At 44.0% G+C, this 26,434-nt stretch overlaps 1 protein-coding gene across 1 annotated transcript in view; it reads left to right on the top strand.

Annotated features, from left to right (window-relative positions):
• nedd9 (neural precursor cell expressed, developmentally down-regulated 9) overlaps positions 1–26,434 on the top strand; it is a 56,075-nt gene that overhangs the window by 5,222 nt on the left and 24,419 nt on the right. The window contains exon 2 of the mRNA XM_068001728.1: positions 23,841–24,311. Within this exon, the coding sequence (XP_067857829.1) occupies positions 23,841–24,311 (471 nt within the window). The remainder of the gene's footprint in view (positions 1–23,840; positions 24,312–26,434) is intronic.

Here is a 26,434-nt window from a genome sequence, read left to right as displayed (position 1 = left end):
GTGGTCATTGTTATGTCAGAATAAGCAGTCCAATTGCTGTGGTTTTAAATAACTGCTTTTATTTCCAGACCCTCTAGAGTATTTCCGTCAAATTAATAACAAAAGCAAGAGACCTCGGACTGCAATTGTTACAATGCTTACTCCCATCAGGGGGCCATCTAGTGTTCAGTTAACGATATGCAAGTACCATACATATCAGTCATTCTGCTGAAGTTAACAATGGGTGGAAAGTTAGAAAGTGACTTTAGGCCTGAGATTGCCATAAACTGCTTAGAAAAGGGAAGGTAAAGTTTAGATTTAACTACTTTATGCAGAAGGTTGTGAATGTGTAGAATGGACTGCCCAGGGAGGCAGTGGAGGGAAATAATTTGGCCTAATTGCCACATATATTGGGGGAGCGGGTGATGAAAGAGTATTAAGCCCCTATTTTAATGGAGCGAGATGTCTGGGGCGTGGGGCTGGTGGGGTGTGTGGCAGGCTTGTACTGACTGGCCAACCTGAGGCCCGGGCCATTTTAACTCCTGTTCCTTAGTGCCCGGTGAAGCTGGCACCAGGCACCGAACGAGCGTTAAAATGATATCGGGGTCTAAATGACATCATCAGAACCTGACTTTTGCGCCCTGATATCCGAGAGTTAAAAATGGCGGTCGGAGTGAGTGCAGGGCCAAGCCAGAGGGCAGGACATTGCCCCTATTTTAACCCCCATATGGTCCGTTCCCTTCAGGCACTGGTGGGAGGAGGTTAATATCGGCCCTTTAGTTTTTGTGACTGGCCAGATGGTCCGCAGAGTCTGTATTGTTTGGTCCAGTAACTTTTCTATGTTCCTAATTATCACACATGTGTTATTTTGCAGCAAAGAAAATGTGAAATGGGTCAGTCTGCTCAGTTTACTCATTCTTATCCTCTGTGTTGATAGAAAGTGTGCAGATTTTTAGGTTGTTTGTGACTTTTCTGTTATCACACACGAGAAGGAATGTACCACAGCTGCATTCTGCACATAACATTCTACATAGCACGCCATGAAAATTTCTACCTAACCACTTAAGGGCTTTCCTGTGGTATCAGTACTGTTTTAGAGACAGTGAGGTATTTTGTTTGGGAATCTGTGTTGCAGGAGGAGATTTAGATTTAATTCCTAGAAAACTGCTTTACTAGAAATGATAGTGCTCTTTGACCTGTTTTAACCTCTAAACCCTCAACATTGTAGACTCTCTATATGAGGCTGCACCCAATGGGCCAGTGTCAGGATTTTTAATAGCAGTTCCGTTAATCTTTCAAAGCCCAGTTTTTCTGGCAACGTGCAGCAGCAATATGGAAAACTAATCAGTTTTTCCTGTGTATAGCCAGAGGGGTAGAGCACTATTCCCTGGAGGTGATGATGAGTCTGTACAAGGCATTGGTATGGCCACACTTGGAGTATTGTGTGCAATTGTGGTTGCTGCACTACAACAAGGATATCCAGGCATTGGAGGCAGTGCATAACAGACCAACCAAACTGATACTGAGCTCAAGGCATCCGAGCTGTGAGGTGAGGTTGAGGAGACAGGGAATGGTTCTTTTGGCGAAGAGAAGGCTATGGGACGATATTCTTCAACAAAATGTTTGAGATTGCCATGGACCAGAGAAGCAGGGCTTAGAAGAGGGAAGGTGCACAGAGGGTTTAGATTTAATTACTTTACACAGAGGGTGGTGAATGAGTAGACTACACTGCCCAGGGAGATAGTGGAGGCAGATAGTGTGGAAAAAGTTGATGGAGAATTGGATTGGTATTTGAGGAATGAGTGATTGAGGGATGTTAGTTTGTGGCACTGGCCAGATGGACTGCAGAGTCTTTTCTGGTCCTGTACTTTTCTGTATTCCTATGAGTGCTGTCTCTTACACCAATCCAAGCACTGTTCTAAATACTTTAATAAATATAGAAAATTTTGGAGATACACAGTCAGCCAGTATCTAATAAAGAGAAAGGACTAGGTTATGGTTTTTCAGGTATGTGACCCTTCATCAGATTGAAGACTTTTCCTTTGTTTGAAGTGAAAATGTTCTGTCTTTTCCCAATAAACTTTCTCTGCTCTCCCCACCATGTGCTAACTCTCTTAATCCTTTTAGGACATTTACCAAAATGTATAGGTTGTTTTTGAGACCATTTCTAGAGTACAGCCTGGACTGAACACTTAAAAGGTGTCTTCAGTTGATAAATGTTGAGGTTCAAACTAAACATCAAGTGACCTGTTGGTGATAAATCAGTTCCAATCCTCCTAACTATGGGTACAGCACCTTGTCAGAGGTGCCTGGGGCCTGGTATAAGTGGGACAGGATACTGCTGTCAATTTAAGCAACTGTAGGTACAGTTTGCCTTGAGGATTGCATCCCCAGTGTTTCCTTAACATGGATTACTTTTGAAGTAACTGCACATTCTAATGTAATTGTTATCTTTACTGAGAAACATTGTATTAATGAAAATATTGACAAACAAACTCCCTCCATCAATTGCATTAATCTCCTCTGGAATCAGGTCAGGTGGGTGCCTGCCACCCTAATAGCCATGGCAACAAACACAGACAAACTAAAACAATGCAGTCATTGCCCACGCTCCTGACCTGTTTCTACAGGTAGTGTAAATGGCGAGGTTCTGTAACTACGTAAAGGCAATCGCTCTCAGTGTCGGATATCACCACGAGGCTGTCTAATTTCAGAGCATTCTAATCAGTTGGATCTTTGGAAACTGGTGCCAGCAAAGTAATTACATTGTGGCTAGGTTCCACTGAGCTTAAAAACCAAGATTACATTGAGCGCGTCCTTCATTTTAAGCAATTGCTGGCCCTCCCTTCAATATTTCTTCAGATCCTACATGAATGATATAATACAAACAGGCTAATGTTTGTAGGATGCATTGAAAATGTTTGAATTCTGTTTTATGAACCTAGAGATGATGTCTAAGGTTGGGCCAGCTTATCTTGGCTAGAGTTAGCCAAAGGGTATACGAGAGTTGACATGTAGGGCCAGTTCTTTGGTTTGGAGTCTTAGATTTTTTCTGGAGTTACCGAGCTTCCTATGTTTTTTTGACAATTGTGATTTATATCCCTCTGGTCAGAGGCTGACAGAAAAGGAATGATTTAATCTTCACTATCCACAAATCTAAAGTGACTTGGAAAAAAACCTAAAAAAATGTTTCCAACCTCAGCAATTAAAACCCTGAGGCATTTAACTCTGCAGGAAAAGAACTAACCAACTGTTCACTGGAGACATGCAGCTCCTGAGGCCAGTGTCAAGTGTCTGCCCCTCAAGTGAGGTGGGGGGGAGGGGGTCTTGTTTGAAAATATTATTGGACAATCTTCCTTCAGATGGGCATTGAAGCAGACATATGTCACTGCAATGTCTTGTATTGGGGAGTGTACATGATTGAAACACTGTTGGCGACATTCAATAAGGCTACGTAACGTCCAAATATTTGTCAGAAATTCAGCTTAGCTTGTTGCATTCGTCACAAGGAAACGATTCATTATGATTGTTAAGTTTTCTGGTATTTTTTGAGATACAAACTGGGGGAGAAAGAAGCCCTGAAAAGTAGTGTGCTTGATCACCTGGTGAAAAGAAACAAAATCATAAAAAGACAAATTTAATCAAAGTAAATGATGTGAACATTCCCTGAAGCAATTCATCTGAATTGGAACCAGTGATCTACTTCTAACCTGGTCAAATATAAAGGGCAGCTGGCTTATTGGCTTAAACATCATCTATATTACAGTACTAGACACATTACCACACTTTCCAATTACAGTACTTTACACATTACGGTTCTTTACATGTTACACACACTTTCTGTGTTACAAGTACCTTGTACATTATAGCACTTTGCACATTACAGGTGGTTTACAAAGACAATATTTTAAATGAAGAACTTTCCCTTTGGAAGTCCATTATACTTTAAAACCTTGAATTTTAATTATCACTAGTCTTTTTTTTCGAAAGTAGGAATGGAAAAATATAGGGGTTTGTCAGTACTGCAGTGATACACATTTGTTGGTGCCTCAGTGGTGTACGTTAGTTCTGATTACCAGCTTCCATTAGACTACAGGGTAGATTTGAATTCTCAGGCTGCTGACCGATTGAGTGCGTGGGCCAGCTGCCCGATCCTGCCGGCGGGGGGGCCTGGTCCATTTCGAAGGCCGGGCCTCATTACCACACCACCAGTAACTTGCAGCCCCAAAAGGGTGTCCTGCTGCAGTTTAGCTGCTCCAGGCTGGCACAATATCAAGTGGCAAGAAAGATAGGTCCGGGGTGGGGCAATCGTGGAGGGAGGGAAGCCCTGGACAGCAGGTGCCCACGTTATTCTTGTGGAGCCTGGAGAAGCATTCCTGCTTCGGTCTTTCAGTTATCCTTTGGGGCCTCTTCCTCTTCATCTTGGAGGAGAGAAGGTTAAGAGAAGTTTTGACAGAAGTGTTCAAAATCATGAAGGATTTAGATAAAGTAAATAAAGAGAAACTGTTCCCATTGGCGGAAGGATTGAGAACCAGAGGACGCAGATTTAAGGTGATTGGCAAAAGAACCAAAGGCGACATGAGGAAAAATGTTTTTATGCAGCGAGTAGTTATGATGTGGAATGCGCTGCCTGAAGGGGTGGTGGAAGCAGATTCATTTGTGGCTTTCAAAAAGGAATTGGGAAAATACTTGAAGGAAAGATATTTGCAGGGCTACGGGAAAAGAGCAGGGGAATGGGACTAAATGGATAGCTCTTACAAAGAACCGGCAAGGGCTCGATGGGCCAAATGGCCTTCGGTGCTGTAACCATTCTATGATTCACCAGTGGGTACAACTGGACAGAACGTGTTGTCGCCCAGTTGTCCCTCGCAGTCACATCGGGGTCCTGGGATACCGATTTACATAGAATAATAAGGTTTCCCTGATTCAGGCAGGCACTTGGGTCACCCAGAGAAGGCCCCAGTAAATATGGCAACGGAGCTGGAACAATCTACGCCAGCACTGGGAAGAGCGGTCCCGGTTATAATCAGCCATAATATTTCAATAAGGAATCTTTTTAAGAAAGGTTTTGATAAAATTAAGAAGGGGCAGTTATGGTACAGGAACGGGGTTCAGCAGCTGCAAACACATTCTAGTCAAATAAGCCATCTGCAGGGAGTGCAAACTTTGAACAGGTTTCCTCCCATGGGATGGGAGAGGCCTTTGCTTTTTTTTAAACCAGTTCAATTACATCACTAGGCTGAAGCAGCCGAAAGCTGAAGGTGAGATTAAATTGAGTTATGACTGTGCACACAATTCATGTCACAAGACCTTTAAACCCCTGTTCATGCTAAGGTTTGAATTTCACTAGAGAAGTTCCCATGGCTGCACCATCGAAACATCAGGGTTCTTAACACTCCCTGTCCCTGTAACGTCCTCCAGCCCTACAACCCTCCGAGATCTCTGCGCTCCACCAATTCTGGCTTCTTGCGCATCCCCGATTTCCATCACCTTTCCATTGGTGGCCATGCCTTCAGCTGCCTAGGCCCTAAGTTCTGGCATTCCCTCCCTGAACCTCTCCTCCTCTCCAGCTCCCTCTTCCTTTAAGACGCTTCTCAAAACCTACTTCTTGACCGAGTTTTTGGTCTCCTGTCCTAATATCCCTTTATGTAGCTCGGTGTCAAATTTTGTCTGATTACACTCCTGAGAAGCGCCTTGGGATGTTTTACTATATCAAAGACACAGCATGAATGCAAGTCACGTTGCTTGTGTTCTAGCAAACCACTATTGAAGAAGCCTCGTGGCTGCCGATAAGTGAAGGATGAGCTTTCTTCAGAAATTAAAACCTCATATTTACTCCTCTTTCTCGTTCACCTTGTGCCAGGATGCATCTGCCTCCATGCAGAGGGCTCCTTGCAATGGTCCGACTCCTCGGTAACCAATGTTTAGGCACACTTGCCAATGAGGCGAGTTGGCCTGTGGCAGTTTAACTTCACGGAGCTCGGGAGTGTCTAAACTTTTTGTGTACTTGGGCTCCATAGGCATGTTATCAAGAAGCAACACATGAGGGAGTCATTTTCAGCTCGGGTGGAATGAAAATCTTGTGGGTTCTATAACTTCATCGAGGTCATTTTCACCTGCACTGCCTAGGTGATAGTTAGATTACCACCAGGCAGTGTAGGTGAAAGTTAGTCTTATAAAGTTTAAATCCATGCCACCATCAAGTTGCTGCTACTAACAGATCTTGGTGTTCTGACTTAGGATTTAGTCACCAATGAGGCAACTGCACTAAAAATAGTTCTTTCCAATCCACCAGGCCCATGGAACTCAAACAGAACAAACCAATTAATAAGAAATGTAAGCACAAATAGAAAGAATGTTGCCTGGGCTCTGTGGGTCAGATGACGAGGGCTCACAGGCCACATATGGGCCACAGACTGAGGTTTGGACACTCATGATGTAGATGATACATTCAAAACCTTTGTAGGTGGAGCTCCTTAATGGCTGGTGAATGTACGGGTATTGAGCCAAAGAAACCAGATAGGTCACGGGTCTGTGCTGAATGATTTCAGTCAGGGCAGCAGTAGGGGAAGTGTCCCCGAGCTAAGGTGGAAAAAGAACCCTCAAGGATTACCACTCCTGATTGTTCTACATGAACCATGCTGCAAGTTGCACACTTGTGGATGTCAGGCAATCAAGTTTGGCTGCATTGCCTTCATGTTAAATGGCCTGCCAATCTCACGAGCTAAACACGAGCCTGAAAATTTTTAATAGCTAAATTATAGGGTAGGCTTTAGGAGTGGTGTGTTTCCAGCACGGACCCTCACCTACCGGGAGCAGGTATCAGGAATCACCCACAGGCAGCCTGCGATTTCCCAGTGTGCACTTTTGGCAGGTAATGGTCTGCACAGGGAGCGTGCACTCGGAACATTAATCCATGTGTCTTCATTTTTGCTATTTTTTGTTAAGTACAAACATATTACAAATGTCAAATAAGAACCCTAGCGCAGAAAAGTGAGGGAGTGTTGTGCTGGTTTGGAGCTCTCTGACTGTACCCCCGAGGGGAACTGGTTGGCCTGAATTTAATTACTAAATAATGATAAGCGCAAACCACTGACAAAATGCTGTCTTTCACAACACTCCTGAGGGGATTTGTTTTTTAAATGCATCATTTCTCAACCAGCCCACGCTGTAAAGTCTGCAAGAAGTAAAGTTTATGTGAAATGTCAATCTCAATGATGCAAATAAATCTGGTAGAAAATTATAATCACGGATAATGAGGTATTTCCAGAAAAGGTGGTGATCGGAGAAGCGGGGGGGTATTCCTGGGATAGTGTAATCACAAACACTGAATGTGTTGTTTATTCCGGGACAGTGTGATCACAGACACTGAATGTGTTGTGTTTATTCCTGGGACAGTGTGATCACAGACACTGAATGTGTTGTGTTTATTCCGGGACAGTATAATCACAGACACTGAATGTGTTGTGTTTATTCCTGGGACAGTGTGATCACAGACACTGAATGTGTTGTGTTTATTCCTGGGATAGTGTAATCACAGACACTGAATGTGTTGTGTTTATTCCGGGACAGTGTGATCACAGACACTGAATGTGTTGTGTTTATTCCTGGGACAGTGTGATCACAGACACTGAATGTGTTGTGTTTATTCCTGGGACAGTGTAATCACAGACACTGAATGTGTTGTGTTTATTCCTGGGACAGTGTGATCACAGACACTGAATGTGTTGTGTTTATTCCTGGGACAGTGTGATCACAGACACTGAATGTGTTGTGTTTATTCCTGGGACAGTGTGATCACAGACACTGAATGTGTTGTGTTTATTCCTGGGACAGTGTGATCACAGACACTGAATGTGTTGTGTTTATTCCTGGGACAGTGTGATCACAGACACTGAATGTGTTGTGTTTATTCCTGGGACAGTGTGATCACAGACACTGAATGTGTTGTGTTTATTCCTGGGACAGTGTGATCACAGACACTGAATGTGTTGTGTTTATTCCTGGGACAGTGTAATCACAGACACTGAATGCGTTGTGTTTATTCCTGGGACAGTGTGATCACAGACACTGAATGTGTTGTGTTTATTCCTGGGACAGTGTGATCACAGACACTGAATGTGTTGTGTTTATTCCTGGGACAGTGTGATCACAGACACTGAATGTGTTGTGTTTATTCCTGGGACAGTGTGATCACAGACACTGAATGTGTTGTGCTTATTCCTGGGACAGTGTGATCACAGACACTGAATGTGTTGTGTTTATTCCTGGGACAGTGTGATCACAGACACTGAATGTGTTGTGTTTATTCCGGGACAGTGTAATCACAGACACTGAATGTGTTGTGTTTATTCCTGGGACAGTGTGATCACAGACACTGAATGTGTTGTGTTTATTCCTGGGACAGTGTGATCACAGACACTGAATGTGTTGTGTTTATTCCTGGGACAGTGTGATCACAGACACTGAATGTGTTGTGTTTATTCCTGGGACAGTGTGATCACAGACACTGAATGTGTTGTGTTTATTCCGGGACAGTGTGATCACAGACACTGAATGTGTTGTGTTTATTCCGGGACAGTGTGATCACAGGCACTGAATGTGTTGTAGGTGCAATCAGCAGAAAAGATTCAATATATTTTTACAGGCCAATGACTAATCATTCATTTCTGCATTTTCTACTACTAATTTAGAGCAAAAATGTTTTTTCCATGAGGTACAGTCACCTAGGTTCTCAGTGTCAGTGATGTGTGTGTGTGTGTGTGTGTGTGTGTGTGTGTGTGTGCGCGCGCGCGTGTGTCTCACCCTCTTTGTCTGTGTATCTGCTCCTCTCTGACTCGGAGGTTAATTTTAACTCGGAGCGGGAATCGGGGGCTGTGAGGGCCAAAGCGGGCGTGAGGACAGGGAGATTTTAACACCGGCACTTTATTAGCATTTCACGAGGCCGGCGGGAATGATGTAGAAAATCGGGGTGGGAGAGGGTCAGGCCCCCAACACAGAAACAGTCCACAGAAAGTAAATGAGAAAGGTGGGGAGGGTAGGGGATCGGGAACAATCGCTGTGGGGGGAGGGGGAGAGCCCAGGGCAGTAAATAAAATACACTTTTCCAACTTACCTCAGCCTCTTCAGGCCTCTCCATGAACCCCCACCGTGGTTGCGGTGTCGGGGTTGGTGGCCCCGTGTGGCCCTCCCAAATGTGGATTTTAACAGGCCGTCGCAGCGCCGATTACGTTGTTGGGCTGCAGCTTTCCAATGTAATGTAGGCCCTCGTCTGCCGAGGGCAGGTGGCCCTCCCATGCCCGTTCTCAGGTAAGTTATGATGGTGGGGGACGGGAACGCAGCCGTCTCCCCCTCGCCATCTTAACAACCTGCCCGCATCGTTCCCGGCATAACTTTCTGTGGCGAGTTTAATAGGCAGTTAATGTGCAAATTAATAACGCCATTATTTTTTCGGCAAATTCGAGGCCATTTTGTGCCTATAACCTTCTCTGTACCAGTATCAACACATGCCGCACCTTGTCTGTATTACAGGCATCAATTGAGTGTAAACAACCATGCAGAGAGGCTAAATTAAAGATACGACTTTAGATCAGTATCTTCAAGACAAAACTAGGAGGGAGAGGGAGAGCGATCTCTGTCTCATTTCCGCCACCCCCCACCCCATGATCTTCCCCCCCACCGGGATCTCTCTTCCCCCCCCCACCCTGATCTCTCTTCCCCCCCCACCCCGATCTCTTCCCCCCCCCCCCCCACCCCGATCTCTCAACCCCCACCATCTCTCATTCCCCGTGATCTCGCGCCGCCCCACGATCTCTCTCCCTCCGTGATCTCGCCCCCTCCCACCATGATCTCTCCCCTTCTATGCCCCCCCCCCCACTCCCACAACCTCTTCCTCTCCCCCCTGTTTTTTTATTGATGTTAGTTGAGGAGTAAACATCAGCAAGCAAGGGACTCCCCACACGCTGCAGGTCAAAATGCCCCTATAATGTCAAATTGGTGATTTTCAGCAACTATCTGTTTTAATGACAACTAAAATGAAAATGAACAAACCGGTGGAAGTTTTTAAGAAGCTTTCTGAGAAGTGGTTAGGTGAAGCAGGATGCTTGTACCTGCTCACTTCATGCAAACATTCTTGCAGGCATTCGGCACTGGGCTCGCAGTGCTCTGTATCAGATTAAAGGTGCAGTTATCACCAGAAAAGTCACGTCTGTATTTGGGTATGGCGGAGGAGTTCACAGTAAAAACTAATTGATTAAAACACACAGCTTAGTCATCCCATAAGTCACACTGTATAAACATTGTGTACATGCCTTGTGTACGTGTCTTTGGTCACAGGGATTTAATGATGTAATGGTATGTGATATCTATAGTCATCGCACCTGCTCTGGTATGTCCTGCACTTACTTTAAAGGACCTTTAAGGTGAGATTCCAGTGCCTTGCATTCGTAGGCCAGCACCCAACACTTCATGCTGTTAATTCGGTTTCCAGTGATTGACGGCAGGCTTGAAGTGCTTTTATATTGCGCCAGTGCTGCCAGGTTATCGAAGCGCGGGTTTTGCACAAGTAAAATGTCCGGGACCCGATGAGACTGGCGGTCCAGGGGACCTGCTTATCAACTGGTCTGTCCAGTGTCCAGTCTTAGAGCACTGCAGGAACCAGCAGCGCTGGACAAATAAAAGCACTGGATTTCACAGCATCAAGGCCAGGAGCCGACAAGTGATGCAGGAGTCTCGGAATAAGACTTAAAAGACCCAATTTTATGTAGATTTCACTAATACATAGAATTACATAGAATGTACAGCACAGAAACGGGCCATTCGGCCCAACTAGTCTATGCCGATGTTTATGCTGCACACGAGCCTCCTCCCTCCCCTCTTCATCTAACCCTATCAGCATATCCTCCTATTCCTTTCTCCCCCCTGTGTTTCTCTAGCTTCCCCTCAAATGCATCTATGCTAGCCACCTCAACTACTCCTTGTGATAGCGAGTTCCACATTCTAAGCATTCGCTGGGTAAAGAGGTTTCTCCTGAATTCCCTATTGGATTTATTAGTGACTATCTTATATTTATGGCCCCTAGTTTTGGTCACCCCCAAAAGTGTAAACACCTTCTCTATGTTTACCCTATGAAACCCTTTCATAAATCTTAAAGACCTCTATCAGGTCACCCCTCAGCCTTCTCTTTTCCAGAGAAAAGAGTCCCAGCCTGTTCAGTCTTTCCTGATAGGTATAACCTCTCAGTTCTGGTATCAGCCTTGTCAATCTATTTTGCACCTTCTCCAGTGCCTCTATATCCTTTTTATATAATATGGAGACCAGAACTGTGCACAATACTCCAAGTGTGGTCTAACTAAGGTTCTATACAAGTTGGTTTCAAGCACACTGCAGCACCTGCTTGAACTTATGGCCTCAGTCTCTTCACGCTGCAAGTTTCTCATTCTTAGCCGGGCCACCCAAAACAGGGAGCAGTCAAGAGGGGCCGGGGCTTGCCCATAAGAGATGAAAATTAGCTGGATAAACACTTCTTGGAAGGGTAGGCTTTTATTTCAATAACTTACTGTTGAAAAGTGTGATTACTGCATGAATTTTACTTTATAATAAACCAGCCATTTGTACCTCCTAGTGCCCAGGTATGAGTGCATTGGCGCAGGCATGCCAGCAGGTCGCCTGCCCCATCGTACTTGCTCAGTCAGTGAATACATGGAGAGACTTTAATGAGGTAATAGAGGAATAAAAGAAAAGTATTTAACGATTGGTATTGGAGCACGATCTATTATGGCAGGAGTGTCCAAGTTTCTGCCTTGGTGGAGTCTCAGAAACAGAGGGTTAGTGAGGAATAGCCTGAAATATAAGAACCAGTGGTGTCCAAGCTTTTTGTCTTTGTGAGCCACATAGGTGCATCTCATGGAGCCTAGGGAGGCACAAATAAAATTTAAATGCATTACCTTAATTTGCTGATACTAACAGACTCGGCGTTGGGAGTTTGAATTTATTCACCAATGGGTCAACAGAGCTAAGAACAGGCCCTGTCCAAACCTCCAAACCCACAAAATTCAAACAGTCAAACCAGCAAATAAGAAATACAAGAACCAATAGGACTGAGTTGCCTGGGCTTTAAGGCCTGGATTACTAGGACTAGGGAGGCTGCCTGTGGCTCGTAGGCCACAGGTTGGATACCCGTGCACAATGGATCTCTGGAACTGACACTGACGTAATCCCTGTGACATTTCTTTATATTTTAGCATTTAAAAAAACACTCTTATATTTTTGCCAAGTTTTCTCTCCTTATAATCAGATTTGTATTTAATTAGGATTTAGCTGGAATAAAACACCAGGTGTAAGAAGTGGGAGAGCTAAATGCACTAACATGGAAGCCGTTGCACCAGAGGACATGAAGCTAAACAGCAATTCAAATGAATAATGGTAGAAAATGACTACAAAGCTCCCACACAGTGTGTTACAGAATGGTGGGCTGCAGATGAATTTGATAACCAATCCGACATCACTTTTGCAGTTTATGACCACAGCTGAACCACTCGGTTTGGGTATGATACGTGCTAACTTTAGCTAATGCTGTTCAGCAGCCCTGCATAAAAAAACACATTTTTTTGTTGATATCACAAGGTGTTTTTATCCACTTCTGAGTGCGTTAGGAATATAACATAAACTGTCAGCAGTTAATAACAAAACTGCTCAAAACTGCAGAGTATGAGCAAAACAAACTATGAAAAATAACAGTGAGTAAGTTTGAGGCGGTAATCTATTCTTGCGATTCAGAGGGCTATCATACACCCTCTGAGCAAACTTACCCAGTGGTTTAGTTGGTGAACACATCGTGCAACTGAGCCACAGACACCGGGAGTCCAATGGTCAAGGTCCAGTCAGTGCCGAGTTAGCTGTTCTCAGCTAGGGCATCATTTGAGGTCCTACAGCTATGAAAGGGAAGATTAGGAGGTAACGCAAAAGTCTAGTCAGAAATGGGTTTTGAGAAGGTTGTTTTAAAAGGAGGAGAGAGATGAGAGAAGCGGAGGGGTATGGGGGAGGAGTTCCAGAGAGTGGGGCCGAGGCAGCTGAAGGCTCTGCCGCCTGTGGTGACCATAAGAGATAGGAGCAGGAGTAGGATGAGTAGAATGGCAGGGAGCAGATACACAAGAAGGCCAGAGACAGAAGGCCGAAGGCCTTGGGGAGATGAGAATGTAAGGCGGACCTAAAGAAAGGGCAGAAAAAGGAGCTAAAAATGGGGGTAAAAGAAGCCATGGGTGCAACACCTCCAAGGAGGTAAGTGAGCAAGGAGCCACTCCCAGTGTCGAACCTCGCTAGTGGCAAACGTTGATCAGAACATCGCGGCTACAATATTGTACCGCCATCTGTTACCGTACTCGGCCCTAGCACGGCCCTGCACTGGGAACGGAGCAGCACCTCAGACATTGCCTCCCGTTTCTAAACCTGGAAGTAGTTTGCTGATCCCCCACACTCGTTAATCTAAAACATTATCGCTGGGAATTTCCTCAGAGTTTCTCCCAACCGGCTGCAGCAACTTCGATGGAAACCCTGTTTATTCATGTATCCGGGGTTTCTGCCGAGGTTATAGCCCTCAGTTGGGACAACCTCCGCCCGAGTCCTTAATGAAGTTGGCAGCAGTTATATGTCATGTACTAAATGAAGAATGGATTCAATAGTGCATTGAAATGCTGTGCAGACTGCAGAAAATGCTCCTTAAATTACACAATCAGCCTAGGTTTCCATCGGATATGCCAGAAACATTTTAGCCCCATCAGGAGTTTAATGGCCCATCGTAGGGAGTTGGTTCTCTTCCCTGCTTTTAGTAAAAAGTGGTTTCTGCACATTTGTTGTTGTTTTTCCTGCCTTATTATATCCTCCCTGAGCAATGGTTTCTTTCAACACCTTGAAAGAAATTAATGAAATACACTCCCTGTAGTAGTCAGAGGTCTACGTAGGCAAGACTATCAAACTATAATTATTCTACCACAACCTGTTTCGTTGGGAACTCCCTGCGTTACCCATAAAATGAACGTAGAATAGGCATGAGGCCCTCCTTTTGTTTTGACCCTATTCTGGCCTCTGACTAAGGTTTAAACGTTTCTCTCGCAGTCTCAAACTTGCTTCCTGGGAATCCTTCAGAAAGTACCTTGTTGTACTTAGCTTGATGTTAAAATGTTGCTTTTTTTGAAAAAAGGTTTAGCTTATTCCCTGTTTAATTATACTAAAGCAATTGTCACTATATTCAGTGAATACCTCCCCTAAAGGTAAATTTACTGTTTTAAGGTACCCATCAGAGTGACCTCTAATTCATCTGATGCACATGTGGTTGAGAGAATCGAATGTAAACAGGTGCTACAAGAAGTCTCTGACCACAGCAATTTATTGAGAAATGCAGCCCAGTGCTACTAGGCCAAGAAAACCAGCGTTTCACATATCTTTAATAACCACATTCACTGTTGGTCTGTAGACAAAACCATCCAAAGGGTGTAACACATTCTCGGATCATGACAACAAGCCACCAATGAGTCCAAACTTACTGCAGCTCAACACTGGCAAAGCTGAAACCATTCTGCTCCGTCACCACCAGAAACTTCACATTCAAGCTCCTACGTCTACCCCTTTTCTGACGGTGCTCAATCTTAATGTCCTGTTTGGCCCTGAGCTGAGCTTCAAACCCCACATCCAATTCATCGCCAAGACTGCCTACTTCCATTTCCAAAACACTGTCCATCTCTGTCCCTATGTGGTCACATTTGAGCCTGACATTTTCAACACCCTCCATGCTGGCCTCACAAGCCCCACCCTGCATAAACTCCACTCATTCACAACTTCCTCACCTGCACTCTATCCCGATCAAAATCCTGCTTATCTATCACCGCATCTGTTGACTTCCCACCCCTCAGCAGATTAAATATATCGCCGTTCCTTCATTGTCGCTGGGTCAAAATCCTGGAACTCCCTTCCTAACAGCACTGTGGGAGAACCGTCACCACACGGACTGCAGCGGTTCAAGAAGGCGGCTCACCACCACCTTCTCAAGGGCAATTAGGGATGGACAACAAATGCCGGCCTCGCCAGCAACGCCCACATCCCGTGAACGAATAATTTTAAAAAATTAAAAATTCACATTTTCAAATCCCTGCATGGCCTCACTTCTTCCTACCTCCACAATCTGCCCCAGCCCTACATCTCTCCCCACAATTTACACATGCAGCTTTGGCCTACTGCAGGTCCCTGGCCCTTCTTCCTTCCCTGCCATCAGTGAAAGAAACTCCAGCCCCCTTGCCCCTGCACTCTGAAACTCACTCTTACTATAAACTCTCCTTTCCTAAACTTCTCCACACCTTCAAAAGCCTCCTTAAAATCTACCTCTTCGACAGTGTCGATGGCCATCTCCCTGAGACCTCCCTTCTACTCCTGCTCAGCGTCTGACATCCCTGCGTTCCCCCCCACAAAAGTGAAGTCGCTTTTTGCTGCATTAAAGAAGCTATGTAATGGAAGTAGCTGCTGTTGGATGGTGTTTCGAAGTCCATTCTGACATGGGATGGGGTCACCCAGTTCTGGTTGCATCAAGTTCACAGTTTGTCAATCGCCCTGAATTGTGTAACTTCACATAAATGTACAACATGGGAACAGGCATTTAAGCCCAATAAATCTATGTTGTTATCCTCCACATGAGCAGTAGTCATATTCCCATATCCCTTTAGCTGCCTTTCCTTCAATCACCTAGCTAACCTATTCCCACATGTGAGTGCTTACACTCTGCAACACAGCTATTTCTAAAATAAATCTCTTTACATTTGCTCCAGTGTGGTGGTACTTCCTCCATGGTGAGTTGCCAATCCCCCTCCCCATTCTACCACATGCACTCCACAACACCTCTATTCATTAAGGTCACACAAAAGGGCAGAAAGGTCCAAATGACATCATGACAGGAATACACTGAAATTTGACAGGTTCACACACAGTTGTACTTTCACAATTGAAACTGACCGGTACGGTTCTCTTTTACCCATACGTCAAGGGGATTGTTTTCATGCTGTTAGTCGCGAGAACTTGAACTAGATGAAACTCTTTTTATATTGCCGTGAGGTCCACACCACTTTAGTACCAGTATAAAGTCGGTAGCATAAACTAGACTAATGTTAACCATTTACCTCTGGCAATAAACATAATACAATTGATCCTTTAAGTGGGGGGCATCTTTTGACAATTTAATTTTCCTCTCCAATTTTTCTCCTCTGCTGAAAGCATCGATTCCTTACAGGGCTGCTATTGGGTTACCCTGCACCACATCAGTGTAGTAGCCATTAGTGATGAGTGTTGTCTTCCTACTTAACCATGGGGAAATCAGATCTGAGCAAATCCTGACATGATATCCACATGCGCTTCCTACTAAGAGGGTTTGCTGGATAGTGATTCTGCCCTCCCTAACAAATTTGGGCACTGTCCTGGCAATAGAGCAGCTAACTCAGCTCAGACTGGGACCAAGCCTGGGCCCCTCATGGTCTGTTGGGCTCATTTGGATCTTTTCTTATGTTTGATTTATAGACACAAGGCAACTATGCAAATCACATTGAGATGCAGCATTGTTGTTTGTGAGCACACCATGACAAAAATGACGTCACTCTCTTCCAGAAACGGAAAGTTCGAGTTTGACCGAAGAAGATCCATCTAGACCCCAACTTTTTAGGTCCCATAGCTTTTTCAGCACAAGCTCCTCCTGATAGTATTGCTGGCAATTGCAGGATCTCCCACTCCCAGCAGTGCTGTAGCCCTGTCTCCAACCTGTGCTTCCTGCCAGGGTGGCTCCCCACTGGGATCACAGAATCACCCCCATTACCTCCATGTGACTGCATTGATGTAATGTTTACCTCATTGGATCATTGTGCCAGTTAAAAACACCCTTCTCCGATTGATCAGATCAAATTCCTCATGTAACAATTCTCAATTATATCCTTGTAGAATCCAAGGGTTAGAAGACTTTTATTTTCTGCTTTTGAAAAATCTGGATGACACCTTGGTAAACTAACAGCTCTGTGTAGAATCCCTCCTATCGCCATGAGCCATAACCTTTCCCACCAGACAATACGGGCAAAAAATCTTGAGTTATTTCTCCTGCCAATCTCTAGTTCTTTCAGTCTACCTAAGCCAAAATGCAGTTCTGCATGACAAGACACCAACAGTAGCATAATTCCCTGATGACAGAGCTGTCATCCAATATCTTTAGATGCTAATCCCTCGCTTCAACGATCGAGAGTGTCCTGAATTAATTTCTTGCAATAACATCCAATTAGTCTGCTTTACACAGCAGGCTTCTTCTGTCAACAACAATGTAAGTGTTTTCCATTGGGCTCATTCCTGCCAATATTTGCATAAACAGTATGGTCCAAAGGCAGACAGAAAAGAATGTAACAAGCCCACATAATTGGAAGGCCATTAGTACAAATCTTTTTATATTGGTGCTCTTTTAATTTGGATTCCAGAAGCCGGCAATGCCATTAAATCCATTTACCATAGATTGGCGGCCCACTTTTATACCAATTTTGACATAGGTCAATTGACCTTTATAGTATGAACCACTTTGGGACATGATATTAGACAACAGTAACTAGTGACAAAAGAAAACAATTTGCTGCTCAGTCACCTATATATATATAATATGCATACATACACACAAAATCTGTTAAAGTGAAATTAAAGTTCTCCATTGATTCTGCAGTTACCCTTCTTTTGAAGTGGTGCTGGTTGACTTTTCCATAAACGCATTGCTTTCCAATCACCATTCACAGTCTTATAAACTTGATGTAAGTTTGAACATTAGGGCAGATTTTACACCTGCACTCTACTGCTGAGGCTCCCCGCCAGTAGCGCACAGTCATAACATTTGGCCTTATTGTGTCTATTAAGGACTGACAGAAATTGTCATATCATTGTGAAAAGTTCCAGTTTGAAAACCTGTCCTGCACTGTGTCTGCTCTCGGTCTGTAGTTATAACACAGAGGCTAGCAAATTCACAGCCAAATATGGACTGTTAGCACAATACAATTATCGTTGACAAATATATATGATTCAAAACCTTATCAAATTACATTCCAGTTGTACAGATGAAAGTGTGGGGAGCTGACCTCACTCACTGATGACTTGGCAGGCAGGTTCACTCGTAGAATTTACCTGTTAAATAATCTTAATGCACATGTTGAACTTGCATTTTGCACATAGCTGAAGAAACTTATCACTGCCACGAGTAAACCCAGATTACCTCATTCAGTAGAATCATCAAATAGTAGGCTTATTTCATGTGCAGACAGATCAAAAATAGTGTCCTAGCACCAGAAAAACATTAAAGCCAATTAAGCTCCCAAATAGCACTTGACATATCGGTACCAGGGGAGGAAAAATGAGCGTTAATCCTTTGCTGCCATCCTGCCCCTGGATACCACTGCGCACAAACTTCCTCTGTGGCTTTTCTGCTGTCTACATCTGAAGAGGGTGCTGCAAATAGACTTCTGAATTCAGATTTCCTCGAATAGAATCAGGCACTTTTCAGGGGCAAAATGAAACTTCCAGAGCTGCCATTTTGGTACTGTCTCTCCAAAGGGACAGCGTAGTATTGTCAAGATAAGTCTGGCTTTTTGAAAAGAAAACAATTTGCTGCTTCAGGTCTTGTTGCAGAACGCGGTTTGTAATTTACACTTGGTGACGGAGGCCATGTTCAGTACTGTGCCAATCCTTCCCTTTTACAATAATAAAAACAGAAAATGCTGGAAAAGCTCAGCAAGTGAGGCAGCATCTGCGGAGAAAGAAACAGGGTTAATGTTTCAGGTCAAAAACCTTTCATCAGAACGTCTTCGACCTGAAACGTTAACTCCGTTTCTCTCTCCAGAGATGTTGCCTGACTTGCTGAGCTTCTCCAGCATTTTCTGTTTTTAATTTCAGATTTCCAGCATCAGCAGTATCTTGCTTCCCTTTTTACAATATGGCTTATTTGGAGCCAACCAAGAGGAAATGGCCACATGCTCCCTTGACCACTGCTGTAGTCATTCACCTGAGTCCCTGAGCCACGAACAACTGTTTCCCTACCATAGAATAGGAATTCCCCCTACCTGACTGTACATTTGCTCCACGCCACCTCAAATAAAAAGAGAAGCCTCACAGTCGACTAGCACCATCCTCCTATTCCCTATCGTCATTTTTTATACCACACTCATTTTCCCTGTTCCTCCACATACTGCTTGGCACCACGGTCCCACCCCCTGCCGTGTGCCTGTAGACTCCAGGAATGCCTGGACTTCTGCCACCTCAGCCATGGCACAGCAGCATAAGGCCTTGGAAGCACCTGTACTTCTTCCTATCTTCATGGTTGTGATCAGTGCCCCATCTGTGCCCACGTGGCAGCTTTTTGCTTTTAATTAGGCCCGAGAACACGTTCATTGAACCCTGGGTCCCAACAGAGTGCACTTCTGCTACACCCTGCACCGATTACTCCTGGACAGCACCAGCAAAGGAAGATCAGCCCTATTATTTTGTATCCACTGGTGCTCCCTAGAGTTATGGATTTCATGATGAAGCTTTATTATTAAAAAAAAATCACGTTGCATGATAGAGAACGCTGTATAAGAACGTACAACTAATGAAGGGTCTAGAAAGAGTAGATAGAGAGAAACTGTTCCCATTGGCGGAAGGGTCAAGGACCAGAGGACATAGATTTAAGGTGATTGGCAAAAGAACCAGAGGTGACATGAGGAAAAGCTTTTATACACAGTGAGTTGTTAGGATCTGGAATGCACTGCCCTTAGGGGTGATGGATGCAGATTCAATCATGGCCTTCAAAAGGGAACTAGATAAGTACTTGAAAGGAAAATAATTTGCAGCGCTACGGGGAGTGGGTGGGGGAGTGGAACTAGCTGGGTTGCTCTTGCATAGATCCGGCACAGACTCGATGGGCCGAATGGCCTCCTTCTGTGCTGTAACCTTTCTATGATTCTATCATAATGGAACTATACTGTCTGTTATACACACAGTATGGAGTTGCACACACCATATGGAGCTACACTGGCTGTATATGGTATGGAGGTGCTCTGCCTGCGTATATTTTTGTAACACTGTAGCTACAGTTTGATCAAAAAGGTGCACAGTCCCGTAGGACACACAATATGATCAAAACTTAAGGGCCTGGATTTTCCTCTGGAAAGGCTCTCCATTGGATTTCAACCAGGAGATAAAGCCTTGAAAGAGGGATAGGATGATAGTTGTGGGCTTCTCCCCCTCCCAACATACTGCTCAGCGGGATTGCCGCCACTGCCCCAGGGCACATTACCACTCCCTCCTGGCATTCCCTGGGATCAGCAGTGGCACAGGCAGAAGGCAAAGAAATGGGGCGGCTTACCAGGATCCAACTCCTTGGCATCAATTACAAGTGGTGAAGGGGCAGCTAGTGGTCTTGCTGGCAGGGACGGGAGGGGTGGTGGGGAGAATAGGCAGTAAACCTCACCACCCAATTTTTCTGCCACTTCTGTTATACCGCCCAAAAGTATCCAGGTAATTAAAAGAAAAAGAAAGAACTTGCCTTTATATAGCACCTTTTATGACCTTTACAGCCAATGAGATACTTTTGATGTTTAGTCACTGTTGTAATATAGAAGCCAATTTGCACACAGCAAGATCCCACAAACAGCAATGTGATAATGACCAGATAATCTGTTTTAGTGATGTTGGTTGAGGGATAAATATTGGCCAGGACACCGGGAAGAATTCCCCTGCTCTCCTTTGAAATAGTGCCACAGGATCTTTTATGTCCACCTAAGAGGGCAGGTGGGGCCTCGGTTTAACGTCTCATCCAAAAGACAGCACTTCCGACAGTGCAAGACTCCTTCAGTACTACACTGGAGTATCAGCCTAGATCTTTTGCTCAATTCTCTGGAGTAGGGCTTGAAATCACAACCGTCTGACTCAGAGGCGAGAGTGCTACAACTGAGCCAGAGTTAAAACCTTTTGTTTGGGAAGATTGTTTCTAAGATAGGCAATGGAACACTTGGCTCACATTTTTCCATTTACTGATTGCTTGTGTCTCAAGTCAGAAGGTTGTGGGTTCAAGTCCCACTCCAGAGACTTGAGCACATAATTTAGCTGACACTCCAGTGCAGTACTGAGGGAGTGCTGTACTGTTGGAGGTGCCGTCTTTCAGATGAGACGTTAAACCAAGGATCCGTCTGCCCTCTCAGGGAGACATGAAAGAAGCCATGGTACTAGTCGAAGAAGAGCAGAGGAGTTCTCCTGGTGTCCTGACTAACACTTATCCCTCAACCTACACAACCAAAAAATGTTTATTTGGTGATTTAACTCACTGCTGCTTGTGGGATTTGCTGTGCGGAAATTAGCTGCCATGTTTGCCTACAAAACAACAGTGACTGCACTTCAAAAAAAATTCATTGGCTGTGAATGTCTGAGATTAATACACAAGAAAGAACGAACCCATATTTATATATCATTAGTGTTGTAGATTTGCTTTACCAAACCAAAAGCAAGCTGACTGTGAAAGAGTTTGAACAGAACCTATCTCTCTCTGCATGGTGTAGCAGGCAACGATTCCCTTCCTCACAATCATAAAACCCTCTGTCCGCTGTAACTTTTACTTAGACACACATTTTGTTCTCTTCATGTTGCCAGCATATGCCAACAAGATTTAAGTTGACCAAATGGTAGCGTTTCCCAGGAAACCAACAAAGACATCTTTTGTTAGTGTGAGGACAGCAGGTTTTGACCCGTGAAGCGCTCTTCTTTTTTAGGGTGTGTAGAACTACATTTGAAGCTGTCAAAGGGCTGGCAGTGAGAAGGATTGGGGGTCACTTATCATGTCCAGCGAGGTCAGCAGCCTGTCCTTTTGCTCTTCCTACGTTTGAGGTGGCAGTTTCTCCCTTTAGGCTCTGAGGGTTATTCAGAGCTCTAATTTGGCAGGACTTTTGCATTTTTGTTTTCAGAGAGAGCTCTTTGTGAAATGCCAAAGCAAGATGTACTTGAGGATAAAGCGAGTGCCGCAAGTTGTAGGAGCACTTGATGACTTGTTCAGCCGTGTGGGATGTGTGTACAACAGTGACAGCTCAAAAGCTGAAAGAAATATGATTGTGTTGGTGTGAAAGTGGTACAAGGATGGGTTTCCTGAAAGACAGTGAAGAGGAACCCGCTGAGTGTGTGAAGCTTAATAATAGACAGAGCACTCTTCCAAAAAGAAGCATGTTTTTCCGCACCTACTGGTCCTTGATTTGCTGAGTGGTACAAAGTGCTTACTATAGTCAGTAATACGGTCGATCCCTCTTAATTCAAAGTTATTTAAATTGAACTGTAATCGTGCCAAAAATGCCTCCTTTTACCGTTTTGCTTAATTCAAATTACTGGATAATTTTTCTTGAGCAAAAAACAACTCGACAGGAGTAGGCTGTTAATTTAATTACTTTAGACAGCCTAATTATAAAGGCATTTTGTACATATTTATTTTTCTTTCTTGCATGAAATTCTTTAGAGGGCATTAACACTGCAAGTATAGTGTTGGTACAAAGCAGTTTTCACTAAGCTTGCGGAATGTAAAAGCAGAGTTGAAGCCCAACAGGACTCTGGAACGACATGGAGAGAGATTCCCTCCTCTTGAGGTTCTCACTCTACTTCGCTGTATTGTTGGGTCATGCCCCAATTTCAAATTTAGGCTGCATTTACATTAGAACTGTAGTGAAACTACTTCACACTGAAGGTGCACTTGTTGTGTAAATGCACCCTGAGGTTTATTTTGTCTTGCTAAATCTTTTGAAGTATTATAGAGCAAAGAAGTGGAACAATTTTATTTCCTTAACTGTTGCATTTTTATCACCTAAGAATATCAAACAAGTCATAGCCTGCAGGTGCATTGGGCACATTATGCTATCTATTTGACAGTAATCTAAACCTTAATCTCAAAAGACAACCAGTCAGTGGATACTTTTTCTTTCCTGTGAGTTTAATCCAGACTTCTTGTAAATTATTTAATGCTAAGATGCAGAAAAAGGGCATTTACAGAGAAAGAAAGGCTTGCATTTATAAAGCGCCTTTCACAACCATAGGACGTCCCAAAGCACTTTATAGCCAATTAAGTATTTTTTTTGAAGTGTAGTCACTGTTGTAACATAGGAAACCAAAGTTATTATTGAATCTGCTTCCACCACCCTTTCAGGCAGTGAATTCGAGATCATACCAACTAGTTGCGTAAAAAAATTCCCCCTCATCTCCCCTCTGGTTCTTTTGCCAATTATCTTAAATCTGTGTCCTCTGGTTACTGACCCTACTGCCAGTCAAAACAGTTTCTTCCTATCTACTCTCATAATTTTGGACATATTGTCCCCACCTCTGACTGCACTTGTGTCTGGCAAGACGCTGCACCATCATGGCAGTAAGGGCAATTTCTGAATGTCATCAACAAATATGGGACCATTTTCTCCGGTAGTGAAATTCTAAACACATTCAAAAAGAATGGGGGGGGGGGTGGATTTATGATTTTTCTAGCAAAACAAAGCAGCGGCATTCATCCTCCCAGGAAAGTCCCAAGTCTAATCCCTGGTCTCTGCTGAGTTGGCAGTTCTCCGCTCTGGTGGTCTTGGGGGTGCTCCAGTCCATGTCCCTGGGTTTAGGGAGGGGCATGAGTTGGCCAGGGTTCCATTGACCTGCCCGGGCTTCAAAGGCCGGAATATCAGATCATGGGGAGCATCATGTGACTTACCCGCAGCAGTTTGGACACTCGAGTCTTGAGATCTTTATACATTGGACTACTTTCCATGTCTTAAAACAGACAGTTCCCGTCTCTAACTGCTTGTTTTTTTCCTCTTTTTTTCTAGAATCTTATGGCCAAAGCCTTATATGACAATGCACCAGAATCTCCTGAGGAACTATCTTTCCGTAAAGGAGATATACTGATGGTGATTGAACAGAACACTGGTGGGTTAGAAGGATGGTGGCTTTGCTCGCTGCATGGACGACAGGGCATTGCACCCGGCAACCGGCTCAAACTCCTTGTTGGGCCTATTTATGACAGCTCCCCGAATGAGCCATCTTCCTCTGTGGCAACACAACAGTCACTGCAGCAAAGCATCTATCAGGTACCCCCAAGCTTGCAAGGCTCTCCTGGCAGTGGAAGTTCTTTTCGAGATCCCATCTACCAAGTACCTCCTTCACACCTGAGTCAGAGCATATATCAGGTGCCTCCCACCGCTTCAGGCCAAGCCGCACCAGGTCATGAGATCTATCAGGTGCCACCATCTATACAGAGGAGTGCTTGGGGGGCCGACAGTGCCCCTCCTACAAGCAAGGTAGGTTTCTCTTGTTAATTTTATGAGTTGCTTCATGGCATAGGATTCTCTACTTTGTTCATTTCTATACTGGCACAAAGAAACATGAACTCCATTTCTGGTTTCCACTCTTCAGTGTCAGAAGGCAATTCAACTGTAGGGAACGTTGCAGTCAAGACCAATTCTGTCCTTGCCCAATGGCATTATTGAACCTATCTTTCTTTCAGCAGGAGTCACTGGGTGACGATGAGTAGCAGGAATCCTAGCCGGTTTTCCTCTCCCCAACCCAGGGTGTCAAGGCCATTTGTACTGCCTCTTACTTAACCTCAGTTAAACTAACTTAGCTTGGAAGAGAAAATAAACCCACAACCTTCCCGGTTTGGTTCATTGGATAAACTGCCTGAACCAATGGAGGAGAAATTTTGGGATTGTGACTGCCCACACAGAAGCTTGCAGCCAATAGACAGGGGCATCTCTTCCTAGTCTGACTACCATAGTTTTGGTGCTGTAGTGATAATGATAAGCCACAAGTTTATCTTCTTAAAGGCAGTGCATACCATAAAGTCCTAAAGTAAAATTTGGGGGATTACCTCCTTGTCAACATCCACACAGGCTATTGCGTGATGGCTTTCACTACAAACCCAGTGATGTAGGCCAATACAAACCATGTCAATGTCTAACTGACACACAATTTTGGGGCTGTCTTTGCTTATGTCCCAGAACGTCAATAGACACAGTATCAGAGGAGTGGGATTAGAACAGGTGGCTCATGTGAAGAGAAATATCAGCACGGATTAGATGGGCTGGATGGCCTGTTTCTATGCTGCAACATTCCATGATTGTTTTGAAGCCAGGGCAAGAGTCCTGTGTAAAATCATACAGTAGAGGGAAGAAGAAAATGAGGCCTAGAGTTTATACAGCAGCTGTTGAAATGCCTGCTATATATTAATTTGCAAATTTCTTAGATGAAAAATATCACCAGAAAATTGTACACTATTTTGTTAATAATAAAAGCAAAACACTGCAGATGTTGGAAATCTGAAATTTTTGTTAATAATAAAGTTCATTATATTTAAATAGTTTCATAGATAGAAAGCAAAGCTTATCATACATTTATAATATATTAAAAGTACAGTATGCAGCACATACTTCCTGTAAGCATCACAGTTCCTTCCTGTCACGATTCAGCTACCAGATTTCAACCATCACATTTGTTAATTGGTTCAAAATAGAACAGCAGCAAATCAGAACTGAATGTATAAATCACAAGTAAGGAAAGCAGCTGGATAAATCAGTGGCCCTGGTATTACTTAATGCATTCATGGGATTAAAACTCCCATTATTGTAAAACAGTGACTCACTGTGAGCAACACCACAGGAGAGTTGCTAGTATCCAATAAAGGATTGTCACAGAACGGGTGACACATGGAATTTTCATTTAACTAGAATGTATTTATTAAACCAAGAAAAAAATGCCATGTGCACCATTACTGTTTGCTTTCTAATTCTAAAGGTATGCAGCAGCGCCTTCAATTGCTGTCAAGCATTTGTATTTTGACTAATATTAACCTGTTTATTGCTCTACTGTGTTAATTGAATATTACCACAACAAGCCTGCTGTTGTGTAAGAACATTCTATATAAAGTGAAATTGCCTTCTATTGCCGTGGAGTCTATTAGATGTAACCTTCAGGAAGAGAATTACTGGCAACGTTGTAGTGGCATTCACGCTGATGTTTGTGATGGATTCTGGATTCTGAATGTGCTGTGACTGATCGACTTGCTGCACAGAGATCTCCATTAGAAAGTAGCTTGCTCCAAATCCCTTTAGCAGCAGTTCTCTCTCTGGGCAGCTCTGGGACTTCATTGAATTATCAACATTCAAACCAATATCAGCCTTAACTTTGGAAGTGAGATGGAGACGGAGAGATAGATACCAGGAGAACTTTGAATAGCGTCATGAGACTTTCTAAGTCCACCTGAACAGACAGACCGGGCCTCGATTAACATTGCATCTGGAAGACAACACCTCCAACAATCCCGTACTCTCTTAGCATTGCACTGAAGTGCCTGCCCAGATTATGTACTCAATGCTCTGGAGTGAGGCTTGAACCCACAACCTTCAGAGGCAAGGGTACTACCACT

This window comes from Heptranchias perlo, chromosome 2 (genome assembly GCF_035084215.1).
Source record: "Heptranchias perlo isolate sHepPer1 chromosome 2, sHepPer1.hap1, whole genome shotgun sequence".
NCBI classification, from domain to species: domain Eukaryota; kingdom Metazoa; phylum Chordata; class Chondrichthyes; order Hexanchiformes; family Hexanchidae; genus Heptranchias; species Heptranchias perlo.
This window is presented reverse-complemented; position numbering and strand designations above follow the sequence as displayed.